Source organism: Eptatretus burgeri, chromosome 16, assembly GCF_056783735.1.
Source record: "Eptatretus burgeri isolate ZD-2024b chromosome 16, Ebu_testis_v1, whole genome shotgun sequence".
NCBI classification, from domain to species: Eukaryota; Metazoa; Chordata; class Myxini; order Myxiniformes; family Myxinidae; genus Eptatretus; species Eptatretus burgeri.
In genome coordinates this window covers 6,829,351-6,854,097 of record NC_140976.1, presented here as the reverse complement: position 1 = coordinate 6,854,097, position 24,747 = coordinate 6,829,351, and the positions used below count along the sequence as shown (strand labels likewise).

General features: G+C 41.9%; 1 protein-coding gene across 2 annotated transcripts in view; it reads right to left on the bottom strand.

The window, feature by feature from the left end:
- LOC147010411 (cell adhesion molecule 2-like) overlaps positions 1–24,747 on the bottom strand; it is a 97,057-nt gene that overhangs the window by 46,417 nt on the left and 25,893 nt on the right. For both annotated transcript variants that reach the window (XM_085858946.1, XM_085858945.1), the window contains exons 4-7: positions 17,148–17,285; positions 16,488–16,700; positions 13,842–13,932; positions 7,400–7,572 (exon numbers count right to left, since the gene is read on the bottom strand). In XM_085858946.1, the coding sequence (XP_085715072.1) occupies positions 7,400–7,572; positions 13,842–13,932; positions 16,488–16,700; positions 17,148–17,285 (615 nt within the window). The remainder of the gene's footprint in view (positions 1–7,399; positions 7,573–13,841; positions 13,933–16,487; positions 16,701–17,147; positions 17,286–24,747) is intronic.

The window sequence follows — 24,747 nt, the reverse complement described above, 5'->3', positions numbered from 1 at the left end:
CTCCTGGAGTTTGGGAGGCAAAAGAGCAGTTCACTTAGAGTGGAAAATGGAGTTCTTGATGTATAGTGTGGCTCCATTACCAGGACGGGGTTCAGGTCAATCAAACCAGAGGAGATAATAGCCATGGAGAGATACTAAGGAGTCAGGGACATCCTGTGGGATGAAGCATTCTGTCAAACAGATGATGTTCAGTTTATCGACAGTGGTCTGAATTGAGAGATCTGTCAGGTTGGAGTGGAGGATTTTTAAGTTCCACACAGTTAGGAACAGTGGAGACGGAGCTGCTGCTAGGGTGCAGGAATGTGGAATGGAGAGGGGGTGGGGGGGGAGTTGGGAAGGTGCAGGGCTGGGGCTTCCTCCTGTTCTTTTTGTTCTGTTACATCGGAGTCCACTTTCTGTTCTTGCTTCTCCACGAGCATTGGCCATGTATGCAAAGAACTGAAAAAAATAGGCCTCGGTGTAGCTACTACCAGTTAATATACAGAGAGTAACACCTTATTCACACACTCTCATTACCACAAGGTCACCGAATGTTCACCGTTTGCCCACCTTCTGCAGTGTAATCCAAGGCACGACAAGAGATGGTACCATGGGGAATGAAAATAAATTAACGTTCGCTTTTGAAACGATGACAACCCAATGTGGGGCCTGCTGCAAGTGAGAACAGGTTGTGTCCTTTTGTTGTCATCAGGTTCTTGATGCAGTAAATAAAAATGAATACAAACATTCAAGACAACATGGCAGGCAACAAAGATGATGGCCTGGCAGAGGCCTTTGGTTGCACTTTGGGCAGACAAGAAACCACAACACTTTTACTGAACTTACCTGAAACACAGCATAATGGGTACTCATTGATGCCACTCTATCCCAGGGCAACAAATGAAAAACAAAACATTCCAATCTCCATGTGTCGAGATATTCCAGTTACAGGACAAAAAAAACAATCATAACAGAAGACCGAACGTCGTGGTAACTGCTATTATTACTGATTGATTAACAAAATGCTGAGCAATACAATTTCTGAACATTGTGGAAATTGCAAAAAAAATTCCACCTTATTGATTTTAGTTATTTCTACAGGGTCAAACGCTTGTGCAGAAGCAGCAAAGCAGATCTCGCACGCACATTCAGACAAAAACATGGGTCGACACCTGACTTGATTAACTTCAGACACACAGCTGCTGAGCTTGAGGGAAGTGACGTAACTTCCGGTACAGAGCACTGTGGGTAACGGCGATGCTATCGTTATGATATCGCCATTCTCTCTGTACTCAGGGGGTGATAAAGGAAGAATTCACTCCTTCTTATGAATTCCAACTAAGGGGTTTGTCCGTGCTCTATCCTCCAAATGCTGAGTATTTTATTATTTTGTGGCGAAAAACTTGAATCGATTTTCCGTTCTTCAAAATGTGTACAGTTAGCTAGCATTAATTGGTTGACGTTAAAGATCCCACAGTGTCCTTCACGAAGAGTAGGTGAGCTATCACCAGCACCTTGAACAAGTTACTCATTCCTGCTCCAATCTACAGGGGGTACTGTGTCAGCGGCACAAAAATAGCCTTTCGAGAATGGTGCACACCTACGGGCCAAACCTGGAACTCCCTCCCATTCTACAATGCGTACAGATGGTATAATTATCACAATCTTGAAATAACATCCATTTATATCTGTAAAACAGCAGCAAACTAGAAGGGCACTCAGTAGAGTGCATACCTCTGCTGTGTAATACCTGATCCACGAGAACATATCGGACCTAACACATTTTTAAAACATCATGCTGCACTGTACATCGTTTTTGGCCCTATCTCTCAATGGTGAAAAATAACTTTAAAAATTAAATAATTCTCGTATCCAGATCCAGATTTGTATCTTCACCAAAATCGAATCAATTTGTCATGGTCACACACCCAACTCCTCCACCAAGTTTTATTATAACTCGTCCACAGCTTTTTGAGATATCGTGCTATATATCATTTTTGGCCCAATCTCTCGATCGTGAAGAATCACTTAAAAATTATAGTTGGCGGATCCCGATCCGGATCTTCACCAAAATCTAATCAGTTCGTCCATGTCAAACAATGAACCTGCCCACAAAATTTCATCCGGATCCGTCAACAACTTTTTGAGATATCCTACACACAGACAGACAGACAGACAAACAGACAAACAATCAAGAAGAAGACGTCGTCCAGAGAACGATACTTGCAAAATCCATAAAACAAATTTGACCTCAAAAATAATTGGTGGTTTAATTCAACGACCAAATATGCAACTCCTCTTCAAATATCAAGTCAATCAGATGAAAATTGACAATTTAACAAAATTCAGCCTATGTTGACCTTTTGGCCGATGTTGACCTCAAAAATAATTGGCTGGTTGAATTCAGTGACCTGATATGCAAATCGTCTTCAAATTTCAAGTCAATGGGATGAAAATTGAGGATTTTAGAAATACCACCTTAGTTGTTGACCTTTGGTCTATGTTGACCTTTCGACCTTTTGACCTCAAAAACAAGTCTTCTTCCTTATGACAAACTCTACTACGTGGTGAAGTTCCGTGAATATCAGTTTAAAATTGTGCGATAAACAGACAGACAGACAGACAGACAGACAGACAAACAAACAAACAGACAGAATAACAAAATCAACTGACCAATATACTTGAAAAATCTTGGACGTAACAATGTGTACAAATTAGTTGAAATACTGTAACCTTATCAGTGTGAATGGTGCCATGGAGACAACTCCCACCACCACTTTACATTACCACTCAAAGTGTCCGATTTCATTCTCATATCATCACAAACACATGGTTACCTTCACCACCAAGGGTGGACAGAGGTTAAGTTTTCACACGTTTTCCTGTCTGTTTGTCTGTGTGTGAGCAGGATATCTCAAACGGTTATGGACAGATTCGGCCGAAATTTGATGGGCAGGTTGGGTGTGTGATGAGGACGAATTGATGAGATTTTGGTGAAGATCAGGCTCCAGACACGAGAATTATTTAATTGTAAAATTGATTCTTCACCAATGAGGGTCTGAGGCTGAAAACGATATCTAGCATGATATCTCAAAACGTTGTGGACGAGTTATAATAAAACTTGGTGGAGGAGTTGCGTAGGTGACAAGCACAAGCTTATCATGGTCCAAATCCGGCCCATCAGCGGGAGACGTAACGTAAACTGTTCAGCCTGGCGGAGGAATGCGCTCTATCGAGTGCTGTTCTAGTTTTATCTGCAATACCTCATCCAGCCTCAACCATACGTAGTCTCCGACTGCAGACTAGTTGACAAAAGCTACATAGACAAAATGGATATTTTGATGAACAGTGAAACATATTCCATTCAACAACCATCGTGCACTACAGCAATGCCATCCCCTCTCCTCCCTCCCCCAACAACTCCCACCCAATTCTTATGTTTCAGGGGATGTCAGTTGAAGGAAGAGATTCATTGTTGTTCCCAAATTCTGATCATAGGTCCCACAAACAATCAAAACTTCATCTTCAATTGCTGCAACATATTGCTGCGGGCTGGGGGTCGGTGGCGAGAACAACCACTAGGTGGGGGAGGTTACGCCATCTCCCCCAGACTCCCCGGAATTGTAGGCCATCGCTCGGATAACTCCGTGAGCCAGTGGGTTGTTTAACCGACCGTGGTCGCCAACATTTCGACCGCGTGGCGTGGGGTTATTTTGTCTCGATCCAATGTACCTAAGTAACCATGTAATCTCGGATACCGGGGATCCACGCCCTCGGAACACCTGGCCGAACCGGATTCACTCTACGGGCAGCGGTAAAATTACACCTACCGACTACCACTCTGCCACCCACCTTTCCGGCTCGGATGCAGTCAAGCAGGCCTGCCCAGGACGTCCCGGCTACAATTGTCCGATTACCGGCGGTAAAACCCCGCCTAAACTCAGATCTGTACCACGCTGGGCCAATTCAAGAAAGGACGGAAACGAACTGGGAACATTTCTAACAAGCTTTATCTAGAGTAAAAGACAAAGGCAAGACTTAACGCGAATATGCAAGTAATATTTACAATGTTCCAAAAACACTTATTCAGTTCCACTTAAAGACGGGCCCACACGCAGACACACACACAAATGAAAAGAAACCCAGAGTTCTTTATTGGACCCTCGCAGCCGACGAGAGAGACAATCTGGGGGTCAGAGTTCGGATGGGTACCCGGCCGTCGGAGAAAGGGGTACTCCATGCTGCGGCACCTGACAATGGTCGCTGGTTTGGTCCCCAGTCGCACGTGTGGGACTCGAGGTTCGTGGAGGAGTTCGGGTGGTGAATGGCCGTGGTCCACGGAGGGGGGTCAGGGTCGTCCTCCTTCCTTGTAGAGGGCCAGCAGGGACACGTTCGCCGCCTCGACGACCTTCTGCTCAACCTTCGTGACAGCAAAAACCCTTTCGTGACAGCAAAAACCCACCAAACTCTGCTCTCAGAGAGTGTTCGGGGATTTTATGGACCTCCCTCAGCGGGGAGGGGCCTTGGTGAACACACCTCGCTGTCCGCCTTTGATTGGACAGAGTCCCACGGCATACCTTTCCGGGGCCGGGTTTCGGCCTTGTTTGGAGAAAGCCGACCCTCCCCTCCGCGCGTGTTCGAGAAAGGTCGTGGTGGTGAAACTGCCTCGAACATCCTCGGGAATCCATCTCGGGCAAAGGTGCGCTGTGGCCCGCGAACCGAGGGCTGCAAGCGCGATGGTACCGTGGATCGTAATGGGCCGAGGGGTCATGCAGATGGGATGATTGTGAGATGGCTTGTTAGATGTAATAACCTAACTAAAAGAAATCGCAACGCACGCCTTTGATTCTCCCACAAGACAAAAGGAAGGGGATCTGACTACACACATACTTAACCACATAACTGACTTTTGGGACATCTGTATGTTGAATGCAAATGGCTTCCAGATCCGTAACAATATGTAAGGAGGATGAATCAGACCTCCACCTCACACGGCTGTTCCTATGCGGATACATTGGAAAAGTTACTTCTGGGAAAGTCAGCTTCGTATTTGTGCTGCAGTTTAACTCTGAACATCAGTGTATTGTGCAAAGCCAAGCATCATTTAGCTTTCAGTAATTGCCAATCTCCTTGGACAATCTGTGCACCCTGTTTGGTGTTGTGCTTCAAGTCAGACTTGCCAGTAGTAATCAAAGGAATAAAAAAAAAAGAGCAGCAAATAATGAAGTCAATTTGTGTGCTTGCAATAAATATGAATAGTATGGTTATTAAAATAAATATTTGAGGCATCAATATAAAAACCATGATTATATATTCACTAACCTGCCATTTCAAAGCAAAAAAAAGCCTTCATCCGATAATTGCCGGAAGTTTAACACGCATGTCAGAGTGCTTGCCTCACAATGCTGTCAATACGGCTTTGAGTCTGATGCACTTTGATGATGTGTCCAACATTCTTTTTACGAATTCAAAAGTACAATGATGTCCTCTGAAGTCCTTGTCCTGCATGTACAGTGCCTAAAGAAAGTCTACACCCCCTTTTCAATTTTTTTTGTTTTTAATGAAAAAAAATTTTTTCTTCACCTTTTGTTGCCTTATAGCCTGGAATTAAATTGCATGAAATCAGACTTTTCCTACCTTTATTTACACATTGTAACCTACAACTGAAGTGAAAAGCAAATTCTACAAATTTCAGAAAATTAATTAAAAATACAAAACTGGAATATCTTGGTTGGATAAGTATTAGTGTCAACCCCCCCCCCCCTCCCCTGAGTTGAGTTCATACTTGGTGATGCTTTGACAGCAATTACAGCTGTGAGTCTGTTGGGAATGGTATTTAACAACTTTTCACACCTTGATTGGCCAATATTTTCCCATTCTTATGTGCAAAACTGTTCAAGCTCAGTTAAGTTGCATGAGGAGCGTTGAAGGACAACAATCTTCAAGTCATGCCACAGATTTTCGATTGGATTTAGGTCGGGGCTTTGACTGGACCATTCAAGGACATTTATCTTTTTGTTCCTTCGGCACTCCAGTGTGGCTTTGGCTGTGTGCTTGGGGTCATTGTCATTCTGAAAAGTGAACTTCCGTCCCAATTTCTGCTTTCTTGCAGAGGACAGCAGGTTATCCTCTTGGATTTTTCTGTCTTTTGCTCCATACATTTTCCCTTCTATCCTGATAGGTGCCTCAGTCCCTGCTGATGAGAAACATCCCATAACATGATGCTGCCACCACCATGCTTCACAGTCGGGATGGTGTTCTTTGGGTGATGTGCTGTGTGGGTTTGCACCAAACTTAATGTTTTTCATTTTGACCAAAAAGTTCCATCTTATTTTCATCAGACCACAAAACGTTTAGCCACATGGCTTCAGAATCACTGGAGTGATTATTGCATACCTCAAATGGAACTCAAGGTGGGCTTTTTTGAGTAATGACTTCCTTCTTGCCACCGTACCATATAGGCCAAACTTGTGGAGTGCTTGGGATATTGTTGTTACATGCACACAGTGACCAGTCTTTATCATAAAGGCCTGTATCTCTTTCAAAGTTGTCATTGGCCTCTTGGCAGCCTCTCTGATCAGTCTCCTCCTTAGTTGATCATCCAGTTTGGAGGGGTGGCCTGATCTAGGCAGGGTCTTGGTGGTACCATATGCTTTAATGATTGTCTTCACTGTGCTCCAAGGGATATCAAGGACTTTGAAATATTTTTTCACATCCCCCGAGCTGTGCCTTTCCACAATTTTACCACGGAGGTCATTTGAAAGCTCCTTGGTGCTCATGGTTGAGTCTTTGCTGTGAAATGCACGACCCAGCAGAGGAAGCCTACAGGAACAGCCGATTTTATTCTGAAATAATCAGAATCACCACAATGTAACACAGGTGGAGGCCACTTAACTTGGTGTGTGATTTTGAAGGTGATTGATTACACCAGAGCTAATTTATAATTGCTATTATAAGGGGGGTGAACACTAATTCAAACAAGATATTCTAGTTTTATATTTTAATTCATTTTCTGAAATTTGTAGAATTTGTTTTTCACTTGGAAGTTGTGCGTTACGATGTATAAATAAAGGTGGAAAAAGTCTGATTTCATGCAGTTTTATTCCAGACTATAAGGCAAGAAAAGGTGAAAGTTTTGAAAGGGGGTGTAGACTTTATGTCGGCACTGGATTAAATGCACAAGCTTAATTTCACAAACTTAACACAATGAAAAAAATAATCTTTGGATGAGAATTTGGTTTTTAAATTCCATATTCTTGCTCAATCCTTATTATCCAACACAAGCATTATACTGTCTACTGTCATGTCAATTATCTACTTTCACTAGTCCATGTGCACGCACACTTTGGATATCATGTGATCGTACAAGTCAGAAATCAATGGACACAACAGATCATGACTCTGCCAGAGCATTTCTCACCATAGACGATGAGAATATAGTCACTCTGGGCTTGTCCAAGAGAGTTTTCTGCCTCACAGGTATATGTCCCATTGTCTGTTTCATTCAAAGAGACAAAGGAGAGACGCCTGTCTGAGATGACAGCATTCTCAGGCAGGTTGGCTCCTTGTCTGAACCAATGTATCGAACTGGGTCTAAAGAGAAAAAAAGGGCATGAGGTTGGAGGAGACAAAGAAAGAAATAATATGTAAAAGAAAAGGGATGAGTAGTGCAATGAGTAGGTGTTGAAGACAAGAGGTATCTGATTAAAGGCTTTAATCAAAAATAGTTATGTGTTGCAAATTATGTCATTAAAACCTATTTAAAGGATAAAGGGGAGTAAAACGCAGTTTCAGTAATGAGCTCCTGTGAACAGTTTGACAAAGAAGTGACAGATCGCATGGACAGAGAGAAACAAGATTAGATTGTTCAACAGCAAGGTGAAAAAAGCCAGAAAAAGGAACATGTGGAGGTTCAGAGGGTATCAAATAAAACAATAAGGACAGCGCCGAAAAACAATTCACAATGGAAGCAGCTTCTTCTCAATTGTTTAATAAAGTATTTACATGAGGAACATTTAATAAAGTATCTACATTGGGAGCACTGTATAAAGTATCTGCACGAGGAACATTTAATAAATTGCTTACATTGGGAGCAATTAATAAAGTATTGACACTGGGAACATTTAATAAAGTATCTGTATTAGGAACATTTTATGAAGTATCAACACAAGGAACATTTAAAGTATCTGCATTAGGAACATTTAACAAAGTATTTGCATGAGGAACATTTAATAAATATCTTCAATCAGATAGTATCATATCTTCAATCAGATAGTATAAAGTGCAGTATCTAGATGAGGAACATTAAAGAAAGTATCTGCACTAGGAGCATTTAATAAGGTGTCAACACTAAGAACATTTGATAAAGTATTTACACGAGGAACATTCAATAAAGTATCTATGTCGGGAACATTTAATAAAGGTTCTATATTTCGAACATTTAATGAAGGATCTATATCGGGAACATTTATGAAAGTAGCTACACTCGGAAGATTTAACAAAGTATCTACACTTAGAACATTTAAGAAAGTATCTATATTCGGAACATTTAATAAAGTACACCATCTACATTTGGAACATTTAATAAAGTATCTATATTAGGTACACTTAATAAAGTATCTGCATTCGGAGCATTTTATAAAGTATTTGCATCAGGAACATTTAATAAAGTAGCCACACTCAGATCATTCAATAAAGTACAGTATCAAAATGAGGAACAATTAATAAAGTATCTATATTTGGAACATTTAATAGAGTATCTGCACTGGGAGCATTTAATATGGTGTCTGCACTAAGAATATTTAATAAAGCATTGACACAAGGAACATTTAATAAAGTATCTACACAAGGAACATTTATGAAAGTATCTACATTAAGTAAAATATCTGTATTTAGAACATTCTATGAAGTATCTTTAATGGGAACATTTTAAAAAATATCTACATTCATAACATTTTATAAAGTATCTAAATTAAGAACATTTAATAAAGTATCTACACTCAGAACATTTATGAAAGTATCTACACTCAGAATATTTAATAAAGTATCTACACTAGAAGCATTTAATAAAGTATGGACACGAGAAGCATTTAATAAAGTATCCACACTCGGAACATTAAATAAAGTATCTACATTAGGAACATTTAATAAAGTATCTCTCAACACTGGGAATATTTAATAAAGTATCTACACTCAGAATATTTAATAAAGTATCGACATTAGAAGTATTTAATAAAGTATCTACACTCGGAACATTAAATAAAGTATCTACATTAGGAACATTTAATAAAATATCTCTCCACACTGGGAATATTTAATAAAGTATCTACTGTTACGGATCTGGAAACCATGTGCATTCAACATACAGGTCCCAAAAGTTAGTTATGCCGTTAAGTACATGTGAGACAGGTCCCTTCCTTTTGTCCAGTGGGAGAATCAAAGGTGTGCATTGCGATGTCCTTTTAGGTAGGTTATTACATATTTACATCCAACGAACATCTCACAAGCCACATATCCTCCAACGAAACATCCAACGGTACCATCGCGCTTGCAGCCCTCGGTTCGCGGGCCACAGCGCACCATTGCCTGAGGCGGAATTCCGATGATGGTCGAGGCAGTTGCACCACGCCCACCTTCCTATAACATGCGTGGAGGGGAGGGGCGGCTTTCTCCAGGTATGGCCGAAATCCCGCCCAGAAAGGGTGAGCCCGTGGGAACCCTGTCCAATCAAGGCGGACAGTGACGTGTGCTTAACCGAGCCCTGCCCTGGACGGAGGCTCTGTTATTGTCTTTCGTTGGTTCTTAAGAGAGGACATTGGAGAAGAGAGGAGTGCGTCTGAGGAGATTGGAGAAGAGAGGAGCGCATCTGAGGAGATTGGAGAAGAGAGGAGCGCGTCTGAGGAGATTAGAGAAGAGAGGAACACGTCTGAGGAGATTAGAGAAGAGAGCAGCATGTTGGTTGGGTGCGTCGTGTCGTGTTGTTGGTGGTTCATGGTTCGTTTGTGGAGTTGGCTGGTCCTTTTGCTGGCGTTCGCGGAGCCTTCGTGGGTCCCGTCCGCGACCCTGATCTCCGCCCGGGGACTCCTTCTGCTCCACTTGGGTTCCTCCATGGGCACGAGCCCCGCACATGTGACTGTGGGCCGAGCCACACCACCATTGACATGTGCCGCACGGCGGAGCACCCCTACCTCCAGCGTGCAGGTACCCCACCGAACTGCGACCCCCTGCTCGTCTCTCCTTCTCTGGCTGTGGGGGTCTTCAATAAAATATCTGTGTGTGTCTGAGTGTGTGGGCTCGCCTTGTAAGTAGAAACTGTGTTAGTGCTTGAATCCTTGTAAATTTTGCCTGCCTTGTATTTCCGCGATAAGTCTTGCTCTGTGTCCTGCTTTATTGTAAATATACAATTGTAGAAATGTCCCTAGTTCGTTTCCGTCCTTTCTTGCATTGGTCCAGCATGGTTCGGATCTGAGTTTTAGTCGGGGTTTTATAACCGATAATTTGTTCATCCCAGCCGGCACGGCTTTGGCAGTTTCCGCTCGGCTGCACCCGAACCGGAGTTGGTAGTCGGTAGTTGAAACTCTACCGCAGTCTGTAGGGTGACCTAGTTCGAGCATGACGTGCCGAGGGCGTGGAATCCCGGTAGTCGAAATCACGTACTTAATTAGGTAAATTGGTTCTATACAAAAAGACCCTACGCTACGCGGTTGAGATATTGGCGTCCACGGTCGGTTCAGTGACCCGCCGGCTCACGGAGTTATCCGGAGCGACGGCCTACAATTCCGGGGAGTCTGGTGGGAGACTCCCCCATCTAGCGGTCGTTCTCGCCACCGACCCCCGTCCCACAACAATACACTTAGAACATTTAAGAAAATATCTATATCAGGAACATTTAATAAAGTATCTACATTATGAACATATAATGAAGAAGCTGCACTGGAAAGATTTAATAAAGTATCTACATTAGAACCTTTTAATCATGTATCTAAATGCAGAAGATTTAATAAAGTATCTACATTAGGAACATTTAGTTATGTATCTGCACTCCTAATATTTAAGGAAGTTTCTACACTCGGAACATTTGTTAAAGTATCTACACTCAGAATATTTAATAAAGTATCTACACTCAGAACATTGAATATAATGTCTACAAGAGAATCATTTAATAAAGTATCTACACTCGGAACATTAAATAACGTCTCTACATTAGAAACATTTAATAAAATATCTATCTACTCTGGGAATATTTAATAAAGTAGCTACACTCAGAACATTTAATAAAGTATATACACTTGGAACATTTAATGAAGTATTGATATCAGGAGCATTTAATAAAGTATCTATATTAGAACCTTTTAATCATGTATCTACATGCAGAAGATTTAATAAGATATCTATATTAGGAACATTTAATTACGTATCTACACTCGTAATATTTAAGGAGGTATCTACCGTTTTTATAGCCATTTTTCCCTGCTGTGCAGGGGTTGGGCTTTTTCTTGAGGCAATGTTTTATGGCCGGATGCCCTTCCTGATGCCAACCCTGGTCGCCTCTTACGACACACAGGGATATGGTACACCTATTCTAACCAGGGCATACACCAGGACCAGTACACTGGTACTCATTTCGACGACCTCGGAAGGATGACAGGCTGAGTCAACCCCTGGTGTTAATTCAGCAGCCAACGGGGCTTGAACTCAGGACCCTGGGATCCCAAGCCACCACCCGAAACCACTAAGCCAACACCAGGCTTTAAGGAGGTATCTACACTCGGAACATTTAATAAAGTATCTACACGAAGAACATTTAATGAAATATCTACACCAGAACATTGAATAAAGTATCTACATTCAAAACATTTGATAAAGTATCCACACGAGAAGCATTTAATAAAGTATCTACATTAGGAACATTTCATATAGTATCTACACTCGGAACATTTAATAAATTATCTACATTAGGAACATTTCATAAAGTATCTACACCTTAAACATTTCATAAAATATCTTCATAAAACATCTAAATTCATAACGTTTTATAAAGCATCTCCATTATGAATATTTAATAAAGTATCAACATGAAAAACATTTAATAATGTATCTACACGGAGAAGATTTATTAAAGTATCTACATTAGGAACATTTACTTAAGTAACTGCACTCGGAACATTTAATAAAGTATATACATTCATAACATTCAATAAAGTATCCACACAAGGGACACAAATATAGTATCTACACGAAGAACATTTAATAAAGTATCTGCAATAAGAACATTTAATAAAGTATCAACGTAAGGAACATTTAATGAAGTAGCTACAGAAGGAACATTTATGAAAGTAGCTACACTAGGATGATTTAATGAAGTATCTGCATTGGGAACATTTCATAAAGTATCTACACCCAGGAGATTCTGTAAAGTATCTACACTCAGAAGATTTAATAAAGTTAGGAACATTTAAGATGTTTGGAACGTTTAATAGAGTATCTACATGAGGAATATTTAATGAAGCATCTACACATGGAATATTAAATATAGTATTCACAAGAGGATTATTTTGTAAAGTATCTCCATGAGGAAACTTTAATAAAGTATCTACACAAGGAACATTTAATAAGGCATCTATACGAGGAACATTTAATAAAGCATCAACATCAGGAACATTTAATAAAGTACAGTATCTTTCCTGGAAACATTTAAAAAAGTATCTGCATTCGGAACATTTAATAAAGTATCTATAATTTAAACATTTAATGAAGTACCGACATGAGGAACATTTGATGATGTATCAACATGAGGAACCTATAATAAAGTATCGACACGAGGTACATTTAATGAGATAACTACACTGGGAACATTTAATAAAGTATCGACATTAGGAACATTTAATAGTTTCTACATTGGGAACATTTAATAAAGTATCTGTATTTGGAGCATTTTATAAAACATCTATAATGGGAACATTTTAGAAAACATCTACATTCATAACATTTTATAAAGCATCTCCATTAGGAATATTTAATAAAGTATCTGCATTCGGAACATTTAATAAAGTATCTACACTTTGAACATTTAATTAAGTATCTACACTCGGAACATTTAATAAAGTATCAACACTCGGAACATTTACAAAAGTAGCTATACACAGAAAATTTAATAAAGTACCTACACTTTAAACATTTTATAAAGTATCTATATAAGGAACATGCTCGAAAGAAATCACAGCAAATAAATAAATTATCTAAAATAATAACTGTTCACAAAGGAGATATGTAACATTTAAACCTGTTGAACAAATCATTCCTTAAATGTGGCAAGTGCAAAATTTTCTAGAAACAATTTTGGTGACTATAAAGAGAAAAGAAAATTTCAAGAGAAATATCTGCAGTGAGCAATTTTTGGAGGAAATGACACATTAACTGCTAAGATTTACTTGCATCGAGACCGAAATGGAAAAGGTACGGTCAAAAGACAATGACACACTGTCCACTTAATCAGGGGACTTGGCACACCATTTGTAACACACCTTCCGTTTAAGCTTCTAAAATAGGAGCGCGTGATTCGTCAGATGACTGCTGAATGCAAAAATATATCATAGCTAATTCTGCAGGACATTTGCAAGGACGATCATTTATCTGGCTCTGAAAGAGGAATTACAGAGAGTGCCCACCTAACAGGGGCACTATTATTAAGAGTACCTCTTTGACCAGCTTTGAAAAGCGAAGGCTGTGATTTGTTGAGGTTGTTTAACATTTTGGCTGTTGGCGTTTACATGTGCTCATTTGCTTCAGTCTGACATTTGTCTTTCTTTGTGAGGTTTCTTCACAGCAAGCACAGAGAAGAACACCAACGGAGGTAGACTTACTGTGGATTGCTCTGAACATCGCACATCAAGTCCAACCTTTGTCCTTCACGAGGGTGTGAGCTGGATGCAGACACAAATATACGGGGGGGATCTGCAAGACAAAAACAGGCAGCAGAAGGGTTCATGTCCTACCAATAAAAGTCAAGCATTATTCTTAAACGTGCATATTAAAAGAGATTAAATCATGAATGTAAAATAATAAGTCAATAAATTGTGATTTAAATTTATGAGTCTTATTCCCGACTCGAGGTGTTCCAGTGCAGGTGGATGAAACCTGACTCCTTGATGGGATTTAGTCACTTTAGGTGAAAATCGATTATAATCAATGTGTTTTTTCAAGACCTGATCAAGTGCAAATAATTAACTCACGACATTTTAAAAGGAAACAAAAAGGAAGTGAAGTCTCGTTGCTATTCAATGTGTTATTCTTTGTCATTTTGGGATATTTGAAAGCAAAATCTCATCGAGTCTCATGTCGCGTTGTGAGTGGATCGAGGGCACGGACATCGATAGAATGAAGTTTCATAGCAATTTAACCAAATTTCAACATTTTGTTGACGAAATGCGTAATTGATCAATTCACCAAAATGACAAGTCTCAAAGGAGACCGATATTGTAATCAGGCTTTTGTTCCATGATTGCTTTGATAGCTGCTGAGGAAGGCTCCGGATTCGGATACCCCAAGACATGTCCTGCTTTCTCAAAAGGTTATTATACATCGTGAAGATATCAGGCTGCTAAACTGTCTCACCTCTGATGATCTCTTTCAAGTGTGTTCACTCGATGATGCACATTTACCAGATCGGTAAGAGACAAAATGGGATGCTCTAAATATTTATCATAGGTACTGCAATGAAGTATGGGTAAAAGAGGCAAGCAAACATTTGAATGTAGAAACCCTTATAAAGATGTGTCTTGATTTTTTTTTAAAACACAGTTGTCACAGAGATATTTTTGAGGACCTCAGATCTGCTTGTCTTCTGCTAGTACAAGTGGTTGCACCTTCCCACAGCAACAAGCTCGAATAATATCAACAAAGAGCAGCTAATGTGCTATTCGTATAAACTAATGATAAAATAATTGAAAGAAGCTAATGATCTTGCAGACGAAATACAGCCATTGGGATATGTGCTTCTACAGGAGCCTTATTGGTGGCTCAGCGTTGCCCATTGCGTGTTATCCCAACAGTGTCAGTCATATTGGGATAATGAGGCAGCCTGCAGCACGTCCACTTGCACAACCACCCCATGACAATGTCTCATACCTCGAGAGGGCTGGCAGGATGGCCCAGAGGTACACACACTTGCCTCTGAGCTGTCAATACTGGGTTTGAAGCCTGATCCAGCTAAAAACTGTCATCCTGGTGTTTCACATGCAGGGTGATTCATCAATGTGTGTGCCATCTCACGAGTGGATGTTAAACTGGACGTCCCATCTTCCGGCATTAGTTAGTGAACGTTAAAGATCCCATGGTGTCCTTCGCGAAGGGTAGGCGAGCTATCACCAGTACCCTGAACAAATTGTAAATTCCTGCTCAAGCTTACAGACAGCACTGAGTCAGTGGCACCCTCAGGCAGTGATGCTACCCAGCAACCTTGTGCTGAATACAAAAGAAGAAAGTACATCAAGAGTTTGTGGCATTCACTTTTGCCTCTAAAAAGTAAAATTTTGGACAAAACTTCAGGATTGAATAAAAACATCTCATTTTGACACTCGTAAAGGATACAAGGGGGGACATTCAATAACTATGAGCAAACAAGTAAAGGATGCATGGTTTAAAATTGCCCAAAATTAACCAATAAGCAATTCATTGTTGAGGCAATGAACCCCCTTGGCCCTATTGAGGGATACAACAGTCAAAGCGAAATCCCACAAATTATTCCTGACTCCTCATCAAGTGGGTCATCCGGTTGGTTCATCAGAACAAACTTATAATGTTGAAAATCTTTGATTAATTAATAATTATATAGCAATGAAGTGCAAAATAAGTAATTGCAACAATAAAAATTACCCCCGTGTGGGGGTGACGGTCATCTCTATAATGTTTTTTACTATCATAATCGATTAACCGTTGCCAGATATCTCCTAAAATGGCAGACGAGATAGGTTTTGAAAATGGCGACTTTCACAACTTCCGTGACCTCGTGACCTTGACCCTGACCTCGAATCCGGGAAAAAATATGCCGTTGGGTATCACTCATGGACCTCTACCCACATACCAAATTTCATCAAGATCGGAAATAAAAAGTTTTCTTTGTATCGGGAGGTGTTTTTGACCATCTTCCAGGTTACGTGGCAGCCAAACGGGACGGAAATTCAAAAATCTGTCCGGTTAGATAAAAGATAATATTTTTTACTATCATAATCAATAAACAGTTGCCGAATATCTTGAAGAATGGCAGACGAGATAGGTTTTGAAAATGGCGATTTTTATAACTTGCGTGACCTCGTGACCTCGTCCCTGACCTTGAACCCGGCCAAAAGTTATATCGTTGTGCAACACTCATCGACCTCTACCCACATACTAAGTTTCATCAAGATTGGAAAGAAAAATTGTTGACGGACGTAAGGACGGACGTACGGACATTTGGTCCGGCTTTATTAGGTCATCTCGGTAGAGATGACCTAATAAATAATGATACTTACAATGTACGTGTAGAATACGTTGTGCCTCCAGTGACGTCTTGTCTAATGCAGGATGATCGACACCGCAAACCAACGCTCCACCATCGTCCAACCAGCTGACCTCCAACTCCAGATCCACGGACGCTCGGAACATGCGTTCATCCGTCTCCATCACCGTCGGTTCCGAAACATGGTATGATCGTCCATTCCCCTCGCTCGGCGTTGTGTGTCCCGCTGGGGTGGAGCCAATGGGGGATGGACATATGGATGGGGAGCATGTCAATAAACAAGGTATACATCAACAAACGAGTTATACGTCTTCAAATACAAACGTCCTTGTGTGACATAACATGGAGTACCTTTCTGAAAATAATATAGCTCCTTCTGCAAAGAAAGTCTTTTTAAAACGAAAATATCTCATGGTTTAGGACTCGGCCTGCTCAGTGGCAGGTGCACCCATTTAATATTCCGAGACAGAGAGTAAGGAAAGTGGTTTTTTTCATTTTATCACCACCAACATGCATGTTCACACTGCCCAAGTGCATTTGCAGCAGAGTTCCAGCATACACTGGGCTTTTCAGGCATTAGTTATTAAATAAACAATATGCATCTGAATTTTTTTTTAGAAACCTTTATGAAATGCTTTAATGATATAAAAAATCTTAAGTGCATGCGTTTTACCTTTGAGCTCCCTGTCTCGAAGGAACCAGCGCAGGGAGGGGGCTGGCTTCCCCTGATCTGCTGAGCAGCTCACTGCAAGTGTGTCACCTTCACGTAGCTCTGTGGAGTCTCCCTGGAGGGTAGGAGGCTGTGGGGCGACTGGAACCAACGGACAACAAGTAAATACTAGTAGCATTCGAAGAACACATAGTCTCACCTCGTGCGCACATTCTGAACAAAAACTGACTACACTACTGTTATGGTTCACATACCCGTATCATCCATGCACCCTATTATGTCATGCACATTTCCATTATTCGTAGCTTTATGTATTATGGATGGATTATTAGGATATTTAATGACCACTTTTGTGCACATTAAGGCTAAATTGCATCAATGAATATGAAACAAGCCTCCCCGCTTTGATACAACCCTGCTTTGATCGGACACACAGTGATTTAAAGTTTGGTTCATGATTGAAATCCATCGGTTCAGCAGTTTCAGGAATGAAGATTTTTAAAGGTTTTTCATTTCAACCCAATATGGCTACCACACGACCTCACCGATAACATCATCGTGATCTAACTTTATTCCCCACTGGCAGTCAATCATACAAATAAATTTTCGCTTCGATCTGTACAGCGGTTTCAGAGAAGAAGATATTTTAAGGTTTTCATTCAATTCAAGATGACTGCCAAATCACATGACCAATGACGTGTTTGTTTGTTTGTTTTTTTAATTATTTTTTATTTCTATATACAATGTCAAGGCTCGTATAAGAGCTAACACACAGAACATATAACAAGGGGAGCAGGAGACAAGAGGAATGTGAGAGGGAAGCAGAAAACAGTGAAGAATAGACATGAGGATATCTGGGGAAGGGAGCAGGATGGGGCGGGGTACATGGGATAAACAACATGGACACTACAGGGACTTTCAGGAAGGAAAGCAGGGAATTTGAAGGAGGTGGATTTAGCTATCACCTTTGTATCCTCATGGATAGTCGATGATATAAAGTTTTGGATCCATTGGTTCAGTGGTTTGAGTGAAGATGTTTCTTAAAGGTTTCAGTTTAAATCTTACATCACTGCGAGACTATGTGTCCAATGATGTTGAAATTTTCAAGCTATATTCCCCATGGTGAGTCGATCATGTGTATCAAGTTTTGGATCAATCTGTTCAGCGGTTCTGGAGAAGAAGATGTTTTATGGGGGTTGTTTTTTCAATCCAATATGGTCACCAGACCACGTGACTGATGACATCAAAAATTTAATTCTTCATTCACAACGGGTCATAGATCAGATATATGAAGTTTCAGATTTTTTGGATAAGGATTTTGATTCCACCAATTATGGCTGGAATACCACTTCACCGATGATGTCATCGTTAACACCCTAAGTACATCATGGGGATTTGATGACATTTTCCAAGTTTCAATTTTTTCCATTGAGCAGTTTTGGAGAATATGTCAAAAAAAATTCCTTTAATCCAATATGGCTGCCATGCCATGTGACCTCTCAGGTTAGACTTATCAATAAAATATTCGGCACAGGGAGTCCCTTTTAAAGATTCGCATCGATTGGACAAGCGGTTGCAAAAAAATTAAAATACAAGAAGGGCAAGGCTGTGTCGGGTGGAGGAAACAAGGGCAGCACAAAAAGTGTATTCAATTATTATCAAACAAATCACACGCGCAAAAACGCACACAGACACAACGCAATACACACGCACACACACACAGTCTGTCACTCACATGCAGGAATGAGGGGGACAAAGAGCAGCATCAGCAATGAGTAGATAAATGTGAGATATTAATTGGTATATTGAATAATCATTTGCATGTATCCTTACCAATTAACACCTGTCTAAATTCACATTTTTGTTTAAGGGTTCCATTTTACTCCATAATGGGAATGCTCGTTGCCAGCGAGGAAGTCAACTTTTGAAATCCCTTCATCCGGTCTAACAATCCATATCCGAATGGTTCTTCAACCTGAACTGTACCATCAGGATACGGCACTCAGGCAGCAACACCCTCCTCATTAACCTCATAATGCCCGAGATTTTCCTCACCTCCCCTCCTTTATTCCCCTTCCACCTGCACAGCACAATCCTGCTCTTTCATTCAGCTCTTCATCTCATCGCCATCTCTTGCCTTATTCCATCCCCATTTCTGATCTTCACACAACCATATAAACCTTTTATTTTCTGTAAGATCCTGTTCATCCATTCTTCTCATCTCATCTTGTTCCCCACCTCATCCTGAACCCCACTGGCTCCAGCTTGTCCCACCTCATCCTGTTCCCCACTGGCCCCAGTTTGGCCCACCTCATCCTGTGCAAATTACCCCCCCCCCCAAAAAAAAAAATTAGGGTCAATACCCCTGGGCGCTAACCTGGTAGAATAATGATATGGAGGACGAAGTCAACGTGGGTGGGACAGAATCAACAAAATGTACCAATGAACCAATGTTATAGCAAATACCTATTTTGGGGGAGCAACCCCCATCAGAACCCGGTTTTTAAATAGCGTGAACAAACTTTGTTACATCACTGGTGATGAAGATAGTGGTCAAGTTTCATCAAAACCGTATGTGTCATTTCAGAGAAGAAGTTACAAGTATTTGTGAACGGATGGACGGACGGACGACGCGCCATCCCATAAGCTTCCTGGAATTACATTCCAGGTGAGCTAATAAAGATGGCACACAATTCTCACCAGGTTTTATCCCAGGAACGAAAGTACTATAGCATGTTGTTTTGTATCTTGCTCATCTGCAACATAGTTCCAGGAAGCTTATGGGATGGCGTGTCGTCAGTCCGTCTGTCCACAAACACTTGCAACTTCTTCTCTGAAACTACACATGCGGTTTTGATGAAACTTGACCACTACCTTCATCACCAGTGATGTAACAAAGTTTGTTCACGGCATTAAAAAAAACATCCACAGATATTTACTTTCTTCTCTGATATTTTGTGGGTCATCCACACCTCGCAGTGGTTCCCTAGTTTTCTTATCCAGCTGCTACCAGGTGAGTGCCCAGGGGTGTTGCCCCTATTTTTTATATTTTACTGCAGTGCATATTGTATTTTTCTCGATACAGGTGGGGTGAGGGGGTAAGGGCAGTGGGTTCGTTTAAAGGGGAACTGTATCAATGCCGAATGACAGCGGTACACGGACACAGGTGGCTGGGACAGGTAGGCAGGTACATCTCTGCGTGTGTGCACTGGAGTGTATTTACGGGTGTGTATGTACGTGACAAAGCACTGGGGGATAAAAACCCGCCATGCCTACGCTGTGGGGGAGAGAGGAGGAGATGGGGTTAGAAAACTGCTAAACTTTTAAAACCTGGGACATAGTTCATGCTTCTCTGCATCACAAACGTTATTTGAAGAATCGCATAAAAGCCTTTTGTATTTTGCTCTTTCACAAAACATCACTTGTCTGGTGAATAGCTCCCATGCCATGATGTAGAGAAAATGGGGGGGGGGAGGGAGGAAGCTATGGGAAGAGAAAGCTGGTGTGGAAATATATTCCACTGGGAGCCATATTCTGAAATGTAGGAAAGGCCCGAGATGTCTGTGCAAAAAAGAACCAAATGTGGCCTGGCCCGCTTGAATAGCCTGGTTTCTTGGTGTCCTGGGAGCTCCCCATAAGATTGGCAGAGAATTTGAAAGAGCTCAGGAAAGTCAGACACTGCAGAGAAACTTGGACAATACCAGGCCTTGCTGATGTACAATATTTGTATTTCTTCAATGGCTTTAAAAGGCTCATGGATTTGGGTTTGTACGTGTATCACCAGGAGATTCAGAGACATCGCTTTATCACTTCAGTATGAAGTACGACGATATTTAGAGACGATGGCCAAATCAACATGGCATACGGATTCGAACTTGTGATCCCATCTTCACGAACTAAGACTGGAACGTCAAAGAGGCCAAGCCTGGTGGTGTATTCGACGAAATAGGAGTGAAGAAACGATCCAGTTAGGCCCTTTGCCCCGCAGATCGTGGCTGGAGGCTTGATCCTGAACCCAAGCCAGGCAAATCGATTTGCAGCAGCTTAGAAACAATAACTGCGGGAACAATCCAGATGAAAGAATGAGCCGAGCAGTGACTGAAACATCAATGGTTCCGAGTACCGTAAGCTACACTTACAAGGTTGATGAACAGCTGGAGACTGCTTTTCGGTTACCATTGCATTCCACTGTTACAACTCAATACGAGGACGTGGCCGAGAGATCCAAGTTATTGCTGCAGCAGCAATCTGTGCATATGACTCGTTATTCAGCTGGGCATCTCAATGTTTCAACCAGAGGCCTAGATGACATGCAACACTTCAACATGAATGTGGTCACACAGTGACACACAAATCACTTCGGCCAGAGTTAAGTGTCTGTGATCGGTGATGTCACAGTCGCTGCAACGTCATTGCAAGGTCACTGAGCAACACTCAATGAGTGGGGTACCTGACACATACGACACACTGAGATGTTTCATAATGCAGGAGGGCATGACGAGAGTTGCACATGGCCTCAAAGAGCCATTGAAAGGATTGGATTTCATATTCTCAACCAAATTGTATCTTTACCTCCATCACCAAAGCTGGGTGGAGGTGATGTTTTCACCCCTGTTTGTTTGTTTATCTGTGAGCAGGTTATCTAAAGAAGTTATGGACGGATTCAGACAAAACTTGGTGGGCAAGTTGGGTGTATGACACGGACGAATTGGTTCGATTTTGGTGAATATCCAGATCCAGGTCCAGGAATTTTAAAAGAATTTTTTAATGATTCTTCACCATTGAAAGATAGGGCCTAACATTATAAATAGCAGGATATCTCAAAAAAGTTGATGATTGATTATGACAAAACTTGGTGGATGAGTTGGGTAGGTGACAAGAACAAGCTGATCAGGGTCCAGATCCGGCCCATCAGTGGGATACAAAAACGTAAACTGTTCAGCCTGGTGGAGGAATGCACTCTACTGCGTGTCGTTCAAGTTTACTAGTGAGAGGGATGGCAAATTATACATCTTGGAAGAAAAAAGAAAAATAATCTAAAATACTTCCTCTACAACAGGGAGGAACAATCCCCCCCCCAAAAAAACCCCACTTCCTCTTCAACATCTCAAAAATGATAGCTTCTTCTTTCCTTTGGCATGTCTCTGGGTTGTTGGTCTGCGACGTGAAGTTATCTGTTTTCAGCCAGCCATTGTGGTCAGGTGCTGTAGTTCTTGCCATTCTCCCTCTAGGTGATGTATGGGGCATTCTTGCACAATATGATCTGCAGTCTGGGGGAGGCCACACAAAGTTCCAGCAGAACATGTTGTGATGGAATCTGCCACCATCCGTTTGGAGCCAGTTAAGGTTCCACCATTCCTTCCGAGGCAGATCATAACCAGGGAACTTGGTGGAACAGGAAAGGTGTTGTAGATGGCTACTGGATTGATTGGTATGCCATTGCTTCATCTGCCACGTGTGTTTTCTCAGGCCATCGTCTGCTGTGATATTGGTTTGAGCTACTCCAGTAAAGGGCTTGAGGCTCTTCAAACTTGGGGAGGGGGGGAAGGGGTGTGGGAGGAAACTCAAAGGGCACTCGATAGAGTGCCACCTCCACCAAACTGAAACAGTTCACATTTTGAATCCCAATGATCGGCTGGATCTGCATCGGGACCTTAACCAAAATCCAATCAGCTTGTGATAGCTTCGTATTAAAAGATTCAACAGAAAAGATAGCGAAGGAAATGGACCTGGGTCTTCAAATAAAGTATCTTTTCACTCAAAGACTCCAGGTGAAAAAGATACTTGTATCAGGGTGAGGTTTTCCTCAGTTTGCTGTCCGACATTGCCCGAGTACAACAGACAGAGGGTGGTGGCTGCCACGTGTGGCCTTCGTGCTATTATCTCGTGACAACAAGGCCAATTGCGGAGATCGATGTGCGAAGAAAAATAAAGTTGTGCCTGCTCGGAGATCTCCACTCCAAATAGCATCGCGGGTTGAAAAGAACAGGCCGCGATCTCTCTGCTCGACAGGTGCGCCTTCACACCTCAAACGCATGTGTTGCTCCACATCGTTCGAACCAGGCTTAAACAGGCTCGGCGGCTCAAAAATGGCACAACTTTCAAAATAATTTTCTCGGGAATGCCAAGTGGATTCAACGCCTCACGATGTTGGAGTTTCCATGGTATGAACGTGTTGATGAGGAAATCTCACAAAATCACCGCGCGGATTCAAGGAGACATTTCATCGTGCACATCGGTGCTGACGTCATAGAGAAGGTCGAAAATGTTCGGCCCGCGGAGTCTGTGGGATATCCAGGGATGTGGACGTTGGCGGACAACAACGTTGGAGAATTTTTACTTCCCACGTGCATTCAAACCAAAGGAGGGATTACAAGCATTGCAAGTACGGGACAAAACATGTCACATTATCAAGAATACAAATGCCTACTTGGTTTTCCTTCTGCGACATCACGGATTCCAATGGGAAACCAAAATAGTTTGGGTCTCATCGTGCGTCGAGGCTGCAAGCCCCTTCAAAGCGCATCATTTATGACATAATTGGGGCTAATATTCGAATACAAGCCTTGCCGTTAGCTCCCAACCTGCTACGCGTTGTCCATTTCGTGAGTGCACTTTGCGAGATGCCATGCTGTGTTCCGAGGCTCAAGGTGAATCATGCTTCAAACCGTCATCACCTTCTCCAAAGCACATGACAAGCAAAAAAAAATCTGTGGATGGATGTATCATCACCTGAAGGATTGTGCAGATGTTTCTCTTTGTGATCTACAATCCTAATCCTCATATGTCCCTTTGTTTCCACCACTATAAATCACAGGTGTGCTTGGACCACGTGATGAAGCTGGAGGCCCTGGCCCTTATGGACCAGTGCTGGAGGCTGAGGCCCTTATGAACCAGCGAAATGTCGAATTTGAGAGATGTGAAAACTGTGTGGTCGCTGACGGTGTGATATGAGGTGTGAACACCATCGAACTTGTCCACCTGGAACTCCTCAGTCTGAGCTAAACCGATATTTTTTTTCGGAGAGGAGGCAGATAACAGTTGAAATAGGTTGCACTGTTTGTGTCTCTCGAAATCCATTTCCCCCTTCAAGAAACGTTCCCTGGGCACTCATGTGCTGCTTTAAACTCAAACCCATACTTTGGCTCTCACGGAGGCGTCGGCAGAGATGTGTCACCTGCTTTAGGTACAAACATCTTTTACGAAGGCGGCACGATGGGCGAACCCAGCCCATCGACACCCGTTAGGTGCACTGCGGCTGTGCTGCCTAACAGAGGCAATTTGCTCACACTCCCTGTGTCGAGCCTAAGAAGAGGCAAGGATAAGCAATTTGGTTTGTGACTAAGGACAATGGCGCAGATGCCTCAGTCGATGACAGCCTATTGAGCGAGTCGATTTGCCCATCAACCCTCGTTAGCGGGTCTACGTCGGATGAACAACTGGCATCCTCCGGACATCGAGATACTTATTGTAAACATCAGTGGAAAACAATCGTGCATTCCGGACTTCCTGTGAAACACCCGATAAAAGACTGTCGAGGTTGGTGTTTTTGAAGACGTATGATGAGGAGGTGGGATAGTTCAGCCTGGAGCGGAATAACCGC